The 9,617-nt window shown below is 36.3% G+C and overlaps 1 protein-coding gene across 13 annotated transcripts in view; it reads right to left on the bottom strand.

Annotated features, from left to right (window-relative positions):
* Positions 1-9,617, bottom strand: part of LOC135834500 (uncharacterized) — a 227,586-nt gene that overhangs the window by 107,405 nt on the left and 110,564 nt on the right. For 12 of the 13 annotated variants that reach the window (XM_065348391.1, XM_065348409.1, XM_065348408.1 and 9 more), the window contains exon 5: positions 6,409-6,505. Coding sequence is in view for 1 of the 13 variants with exons in the window: in XM_065348411.1 (XP_065204483.1) it covers positions 1,255-3,222 (1,968 nt within the window). In the remaining 12 variants the exon portion in view is untranslated. Of the gene's footprint in view, positions 1-913; positions 3,267-6,408; positions 6,506-9,617 lie in introns of those variants that run through there. The other variant, XM_065348411.1, reaches the window with a different exon arrangement.

The following is a 9,617-nucleotide window of genomic DNA, read 5'->3' as shown; positions in this document are numbered from 1 at the left end:
CATCAGCACTTGAAATTTTGACAGATGATAAATTTTTGCTTGATCTTTTGATCTACCTTTGTACGGTTTAAAAAATTTCGAGCAAGTCCTATGTTGAAACGCAAAGTCTGCGATTTTGGCTGACCTGTCAATCAAAATGGCCACCATTTTGTAAGTATGGCCACTTTTTTTGAGGTCAAGGGCTAGTCCCGGAGGATCGAGGGGGCGGGGCGCAATAGATCCTTATGCGGGCTCCCCGACTATTTGGTAAAATATCGTTTTTCACCTTAGTTTGGTTCAAATTTTGAATTTCTAAAAACTGGATAAAAATAGAATTTCTTTTACGGCTCAAAAATTTTTTCCACCCTAAATCCACATTCACCATTGGGTTTTTTAAAAAAATAAAGAAATGTTCCTAAAACAGCGATACCTATATACTTTCTAATTCACGGGATATATGTATATCAAGCGTCAAAATGTGATATGCCCCAAAGAGTATTTTTTGGGCCCAAAATTTTCAATTATCGGTGCCCAAAAAATATTCTCCTGTATGCTCAAACTCCAAATTGCATCCAAACGACAAATAACTCGACTTGTGACTACAAGTCTTCAATGGACGATTCTCACAGTACTGGAAAATACGAATTCAAAATTTTGGGAAATTTTTTCGAAAATTTTGAACTTATAAAGTCATATTTAAAATACCCTTTTGAATATGCAGACTTGAAATCGCATCCAAATTTCACGAATTAGTCTGCATGGGAGCTTTTTTTATCAATTAATCTTTTGGACGAAAACTCCAAAAAAGCGATGAGGAAGATCAAAATGCAAAATTATTGCTATTTTCAGATTCCGCACGAAATTTCAAACTATTTTGATGGGTCGCGTCGATCTTTTCAGACAGACATTTCAGTAATGAAATTTGCTTGGGAGGGTGGGGGGGGGTGTAGAAATCCTATTGACTCACGTTAATTTTCGTCGAGCAAATTTTAAGTGATCCTATCTGACGAACTGAAAAGAATCTTCTGGATAGGTTTATTCTGTCTATTAAGATGGATGGCATACAAATAAATTAATTCATATAAACGAGCTAATCATTTTAATTTCCATATTAAAAGAAGTATTACGATCAAAAGTAGGTACTTAAGCTAGATAGGTAGGTAGGTATCTATAATTATGGTGCACACTGCACAGAAACATCGAGTAACTCAACGAGGTATTTTTGAGCTTAAAAAAATACTGATTTTATCTGCATTTGTCTTTTCGAGAAGAGGCTCATATCTTCGAATACTCCCTTTGAAACGCCTCGATCTCTTCAGGGCTTCCAAAGTACCACTCTAAAAATTCTTCTACTTCAGGATTCTCGGTTTTTAGCGTAAATAGATTCAGTTCACGCCTTGCCTGATGGAAAAGATCACTGCTCGGTAATGATTGCTTGAAGTTGGTAATTTCATCTTCATTGCCCAAGCACCAGAGTAAAATTGTTTCTAAATCATCAGCCGAAGCATGCAAGATATTACCATTAATCAGAAAATCTCTCACGTAGTTTAAAATACGCTGTTTGAAAAAGACTGTATGTTTCTCGGTTTGTACTAATGTATCAATGAAATGTACCAAATAATCGGCAGAAAACCAAGAAAACGTGCTACGTACGCCAACAGTACGTTGATGTAAAAAGTATTTATCCGTACAGGACAATACGCAATTATTTTTAAAATCGGTGGCTAGTTCGACATCTTCAAAAGCATCGTTGATGAACTCATTCATCGACTCGACTTCGAGAAAATGTCGAAGTGTGAAGGAAAAATCATCATCGAGAAAAACCAATCGTAAGAAGTGCTGTTTTAAATTCTTTCTTTTCTGGATCTCGGGACAGCAGAAGATCAATAAATCATCAATTTCTTCAAAATATCCGTGCTTCAACAGAGGCCGGCAATACACACCGATACTTGCATACTCGTCTTCAGGTATGACGGTTTCCTTGAATTTGACAATATCTTGTTCGTTTTTAAAGCACAGCTCCATTATTCGTTGCAAATCCTTTCCACGTGTGCCATTGATCAAACAACGCCAATTCGTATGCCAAAAAGTATTTCTCTCTTTGCGCGAGGAATCCAACAGCACAGTTGACAGAAACCTGGTTTCCCTAAATCTTGGTGGTATGGAGGGTTCCTTTGGGAACAAGTCATCTTGAGTCAGAATATATTTGATTGCTGATTGCTTCAATTTCCCAGGAGAAGTTCTCCATATTTCGCAGCATAAAAACGATTCGTCTTCGGTTTCGACCAAATTTTCGTTGAGGACATTCTTAGCGAAATGATTGATCTCGCCGAGCATAAATAACTCAATCAGATCTATGAAATTATTTTCCTTCATCTTGTTTCTAAAATACATCCACGTTGGAAGAACGCAAAATTTATCGTACCTGCTGGTCAACAAGTCATAAATCAGGTAACTACCTTCTGCAGCTACAAACTTATCGAGCAGTTCGTCACTAAACTTGGGTAAAATAAACCTGACGAACGATTCTTCATCTACTTTGTATACGTTTATGGCTTCGACTAATTGATTTTCAGGACAGATACGATTCCAAAAATACACTAAGGATGACCAATGGTACGATGGACAAGGACTGACTCGAAGCATTACTGCATCGATTGGATCATCGTCAGGATTAGGTATCTGATCCAGTTTATTTCTCAGCATACAAATCCAATAAAACAATTGCGGACTTCGATCGAAATCGATTTCATTCAAGTCGAATTTCTTCCACACCGAGGGCCAAATTCGTCTAATATCGTCCTCAAAAGAATACATGCAGGCAATTTTGAATTTTTCTTCATTACTGAATAGGTCACTCGTCATCATTCGTCCAGCTGTACGAATATAATGAATAGTGCCATCTCGTTCGCATGCAAAATCATAAAAATCGTGCAAAGTGCAATTTTCATCGTTGCGTGGAAAATGTAAAAGTTTTACGCAATGGTAACCCGACCATTGCCCCATAGAGGTGATAAATTTGCCGATGTGTACGTCAATCATGATTTTGAGGGTCGATGGAATGCGAGGATCTAAATTTTTGCACAGATTTAGCTCGGATATGAACTCGTCATAGTCATCATTCGTACGATTTTCGACTTCCCAGCGCCATAATCCGGTGATAAGTGCATTACATGAGATTTCTTTCAGAGTTGCTGGACTCGGATAAATGAGATCGTAAACATTCGATGCAGTTTCCGTCATTTTGGGTCTTCGATTCGCCTCAATTCCGGGTAGAACGAACGAATCTAAAAAAATAATTTCAAAATTAATACCGTCACGTCACGTGAGTAGTATTTGATTGAAAATGAATACAATTTGAATGATCATTCTGTCACTTACAGCGTGAAAAGCCTAAAATTTTAGTTTCTAAGTTTAGTTTTTTGTACTAAAGTTGTTATACCTGTTTGTTGTAATTTTTACCTTGTTGAATAAAACATGGAGAAAAAGAGTGAACATTTTATTTCCTTCATAATTAATGTCATTTAATTCATTTCATCGTGAAAAACATTTCATTTTTTCATTTTTTTTACTCTTGAGTCTCGTACTCAAGACATGGTTGCTAGAGCGTAGTTTAAGGATGTTTTTTAGTGATGGTGTAATCGGCATTTTGCAGTCTTGCCGCAGCATTGTTCACGTGTTCATATTTTCGGTTATTTTTCATTCATTTTGCTAACATTCGTCTGTGTAACAGTTCACAAAGCATTTCGTTTTCATTTTCATTCATCATGTCACTTGACATAACATTGAATCCTACATTCAGCACTTGGTTGGAAAACCTCACATTGTCCACTGTAGCAGTTACAGCAGCGTTGGAAGAAACGCCTGTAAACATCATTTCACTCAACTCCACATTTGATCTGATGATCACCAACGCATGTGAACTGGAAAAGTTCCAACCTCATTCAAATCATGTTCCTGAGTATGATTTCCACATTGCATTACGTCCGTTAGCTTCAGTGAAACGCCGCATTCCGAAACTAGAACGCATTACAGGTAGAAAATCATTACCCATTGTTTGTCAAAGTGCTCCATTATCAGTAGAAAACTCACCGCCGATTTCACCTCAAAAATCAGCTGTTATCCACGATCCACCTTCAAACGCGCTTCCACTCATTAACCCATCATCCGAAACGCCAAATTTGACTTCAGATACGTTGGAAACAACACATACTCATATGGTTTCATCATTAGTGCATCATTCGATCGAAGTTTCAGTGGAAACAACACATTCACGCACTTTGTTGATTCAACATTCTCATTTGTATCCAGCTGTACCTGAATCAAAAACACCTACATTCGATTGCATTTTGGATCCTCCTGTCAACGCACCTGAAAAGGAAAAATCGTTCATAAACTCAGCTCAGACATCCACACCTGATAAATTGGTTCATTTAGCTCGTCATTCAAAATCATCTTTGTTTCATCCGTTTTCATTTGCATCTGGTAAATCATTTCAATTTCATTCATTTGTATTCGATGTGTTATCAGTGTATTTTAATTGGAATTTTTGTAAGAAACATTGTTCTATTTTGTCATTTCATTCGATTGTATGTGAATGTGAATTTCAATGTATTATTCGGTTTAAAGATCGTGATTATAGACACTGGACCTGGGTATAACTATAAGACAACCAACTGCAGGCCAAGGGGGACGGAGATGGTAAGAAAAACTTGAGTAATGCCAATTTATCCCGCTGGGTGATCTTGGCAGCGCTGTACTTCAATTTTGCAGGCAACAGGGAAAAGGGAGGGTTGTGTAGTCCGTGAGGTACTCCTGACTGCGGTCGCAGCCAGGAGTTCCTTCTGGACTACACAACCCTCCCTTTTCCCTGTTGCCTGCAAAATTGAAGTACAGCGCTGCCGAGATCACCCAGCGGGATAAATTGGCGTTACTCAGGTTATTTCGCCAAGATGGCTGCCAGTTGGTTGTCTTATACGCAGGTCCAGTGTCTATAATCGTGATCATTCATTGACCAGTTTGTGTTACTCGAATATGGTCATTTTTTTAATTTCTTTGGTTTGTTTCTGTTGTGTTTTTAACACTTTATCAGTTTAATCATTAATTCATTTACGTTTTTTATTTTTTACATTGTAATCATTTAAGTTTCGTTTGTATGCAATTAGCATTTTATTATTCGTTTTATTAATCAGTTAATTTTAATAGCATTTATTTGCAGAATATTTTAATCATTCTGTTTTAGTTTTATCATTATTTTTCATTTTGTTTGATTGGAATGATCCGATCATTCAGTTTTTCCTCTATTTTTAATTGATAGTTTTACATTTTGAAATTTTGGTTTTAGCATTTAAATCATTTTTTAATTTGTATTTTTACATTCAAAAATTTGTACGTTTTGTCATTTTATATCATTTTAAGCATTTTTAAACTTTCTTTTCGCGTGCGTGGAATGTCACGTACAGTGTGAAAAGCCCAAAATTTTAGTTTCTAAGTTTAGTTTTTTGTAGTAAAGTTGTTATACCTGTTTGTTGTAATTTTTACCTTGTTGAATAAAACATGGAGAAAAAGAGTGAACATTTTATTTCCTTCATAATTAATGTCATTTAATTCATTTCATCGTGAAAAACATTTCATTTTTTCATTTTTTTTACTCTTGAGAGTCTCGGACTCAAGACACATTCTACCATACGCAAGAGGTTAAAAATTTCGTTTCGTTCGCCTTTTTTTTTTTTTTTTAATGTACACAATTTTATTTACCTGATCTGTTTAATAATCTGGAATAATTATCGATCAACGACTACCTACGCGTTGAAAACTCACATATGTAATTGTAGCATAAACATCACAAACACCGAATCCCAATTTCCAAATCCAACTAAACTCGTCACTAATCACAAACAAATTTATCGTAATTCTGCACATTTCCAGTCGTACGAACCGGACGAATAAAAAATTGAGCACCATTACTCGTAATGTCACTTTGAATATAAAGTGGTAAGATAAAATTCATTGCTCATAAAACCCAATTTCGTTTTAAAGTTATACACGTTGAATTCATATTCATTCGGTACCAAATCAGTCATTTCAACAAAGAAGATATTATTACAGTACTGTCACCGTCTACTGATGAAAATGTTAATCAAAGAGTAACGAGTCAGATAATAACATAAAAATATCTGTAGATCATAGTTGAAAAATGAATAAATGTATACAAGTCGAATGCTTTGGGTCAGCTTTCACATAGTAGTGAATGAAAAATATCAATTTCTCTTATCTGTTGGCATACGAGTATATATAATAAACCCAAATATTATTAGTTCCAATCCATTAGTTCATGACAGACCCACACATCAAGCTTAAAATGTAAAAACGAGGTTCCAAAACACGTATTACCTCGTATTCGAAGCTAATTAAAAGTATTTCACTTACCACGTAGATATTCCAAACGAATGTGTTACGACGAAAAATCACAATACAGCTTCATATCACATCAACAGCATAAATATTGAGGTTCGTTCAACAGCATCTGTAGAAATTTAGACAGATATTATAAAATTATCGAGTATATTTCCTTTACATATTATCAGAAATACGCCTACGCCGGCTCGTTGAAACACGATTCATAGGCAGTGACCAAAATTGCTGTTCAGAAGCTAAAAATGCCAGATTTTCCCCGAAGATGTGCTTGAAAAAATTTCAAAAAATTTCCACGAAAATACCCCATAGCAAATTTGTAACCCTAAAAGCTTGAGAAAAATCGGGTAAAAGCTTCCAAAGTGGGAAATTTTCAACTGAAATTGTAATTTCACCCCGTCTTACAGGGTTAGAAGTGATTTGGCGGTTCAAAAATCTCATCTCAGGGTCTAGGTGGTTTGGACCATAAAGAACAACTTCCGCTGGTTAGTTTCAAAATTCGAGGATGAAGCCAAATTGCCTATTTTATCCGGCTATATGCTCTTTGGGCAAAACTCTTCAATTTTAAAATCAAAATTTTGCGCACTTTGATCAAATTTTAAAAAGTAAGGTGTAGGAAAGTGCCCAAATGTGGCCACTTTCGGTTTTTTTTTTAAGTAAATGCAACTTGGCAAGCGATAGATCACACTTATTCCTTCGAAATCACATCAATCGTTTTTGGACCCCTTACTTTTTAAAATTTGTCAAAGTGCGCAAAATGTTGATTTTGAAATTGAAACGTGTTGCCCAAAGAGCATATAGCCGGGTAATATAGGCAATTTGGCCTCATCCTCGAATTTTGAAACTAACCAGCGAAAGTTGTTCTGTATGGTCCAAACCACCTGGACCCTGAGATGAAATTTTTGAACCGCTAAATCACTTCTAACCCCGTAAGACGGGGTGAAATTACAATTTCAGTTGAAAATTTCCCACTTTGGCAGCTTTTACCCGATTTTTTTCAAACTTTCAGGGTTACAAATTTGCTATGGGATATTTTCATGGAAATTTTTTGAAATTTTTTCAAGCACATCTTCGAGGAAAATCGGGCATTTTAGGCTTCTAAATAGCAATTTTGGTCACTTTTTTCAGGGGTGCAATCATGAGAATAGGTTGGTAATTCTCAAAAAAAAAGGTCAAATTCGTGTACATGACAAAGGAGGAGTATCGATAAGGACATTTTTGGCACCAGACAGTCATCAACTGAACCATTCTTAAAATGTTGTAATAAATGCTCCAAATACGAATCCGTGGTTAGTTGACCCAAAATGACTATTTTTTGGGCTCCAGGGGTCCCCAAATTCGCGAATAAAAAAATAATTTTTGGAACCACTGAATATTATTTTCCAAAACTTTTTCAACGTAAAATATCTGTTTGAACTCGTTAAACATTACACGAGGCAATTTTTTCATTTTCGACCCTCGGGGGCAGAAATTGGGGGGTTTTAATTTTTGAAAAATTTTGGAACCACCATTTTGAACCTACCCCTTTGAGCCCCGCTGAAAAGCTTTTTACAGTTTATTAGTATCTAAAAGACCTCGCCATCCTACCAAATTTTGAGCTCAATAAAATTTTGCGCTGATACTCAGAAATCCAAATTTCCAATTTTTTGTAGTTTGGATTTTTTGGGAACCCCTGGATAGCTGGAAACCTGCGATTTGCGCCAAACGTAACGTTTTGAGGCATATATTCAATTACCTAGGTGAAAAAGTTTAATTAAGCTCCCTGCATATTCGTAATTTTGAACTCTTTTTTTTAGAGCCCCCCACTTTGAGCACCCCTGAAAAAGGCGATTATGCATATTTTTTCAAATAAATTGAAGAATTTACATTCGGAACACACTAGCACGAGCTCGATAATTTTTCACTCGATTTTACCAGTAACTTTCAAAATTGAGCTTTTTTGGGCCAAATTCTGACTCTGAGATTTTACTTCCTTGAAATCATGAAAACGTGATTTTAACGTTTTTTCGAAGAGTAAAATCTCAGAATTTGGCCCAAAGAAGCTCAACTAAAAGTATCAAAATTTATGTCCAGCTCAATATCAACTCAAAATATCTCATATACTTATCGCAATTTCAGAGAAATTAAAAATCTTGGTTTTCATTTGCCCATTTTCGTTAAAACCAGGTGTTTTCAAATTGGGAAAAATCCACTCTACATTTTTTCCACATGGAAGTTTCTTGATGATTACTCAACCTTCTGTGCAAATAGCAACCCGAAATCTTTCGCGGGCCATATCACCTTTCTTAATTCCTTTGGTACTGTTATTAGCATCTCTGCAAGTGTGAAAATGTGGCTAAAAACTGCCAAAGAGAGAAATTTTCAACAGAAATGCCCTAGGATAGTGGCTGGAGAGCGCTGGGACTCCCCATCCCTGCCTGTGTTCCAGTAACTGGGTTTGCTCAATATAAATCAGCTATATATGTGCCCCATTTTAGTTTTTTTCCATCGGTAAAAATATGCATTTGGTTTTGTTGTGGGGGAAGCAGCACCAGAAGGTCGGCTTCAGGGGTGGCCTTGTTGCCGAATTGGCGGAGATCAACCTCCAGGTTGCAGTTTCATTATCGTTTGGCTCACTTGTATAACAATCTCCCAGGGGACCTTAAGAACATGGAATTGAGGGAATTGATTCGAGAAATTGGTATTCATGTGAGGTCGAGTCTGAATGAATGCATGTTTTAGGGTTGAGGATTATATATTTTTTTGGAATGTCTGTCTGTTTCCGTTTGTTTATCGTTTGGTTTGTCTGACTGTATGCCTGCCTGCCATCCTGCTTGTCTGTGTGGTTTGTGTGGTGTGTCCCTTACTATTACTATTCGGACCGGTTAATGCTTTTGTAAACGCTGATAAGAAAAGCCCCGTCTAAAAAATGTAAGCATTTGCCAGCTCACTAGTGCCCCGTCCAAATTACTATTACTGTTGTTATTACTAGCCCTCTCAACTCCCTCTCTGATAAGAGTGATAAGCTCTGTCTACCTTATACAGTCTCAAGTTCACTCAACTCAACAATTCAACACGATAATCTCGAGGTAAACGAAATTTTAGGCTCAAATGTAGCCCTCTAACATTGTACTTTTTCAAGTTACATCCCCTCACTTGGGTCCATCTTCATACTAAATTGTTAGTACAAAAACTATCACATTATCAGTGGAATCCTTTTCTTGAAATGAGGGTTATTTAGAAGG

Source organism: Planococcus citri, chromosome 2, assembly GCF_950023065.1.
Source record: "Planococcus citri chromosome 2, ihPlaCitr1.1, whole genome shotgun sequence".
NCBI classification, from domain to species: domain Eukaryota; kingdom Metazoa; phylum Arthropoda; class Insecta; order Hemiptera; family Pseudococcidae; genus Planococcus; species Planococcus citri.
This window is presented reverse-complemented; position numbering and strand designations above follow the sequence as displayed.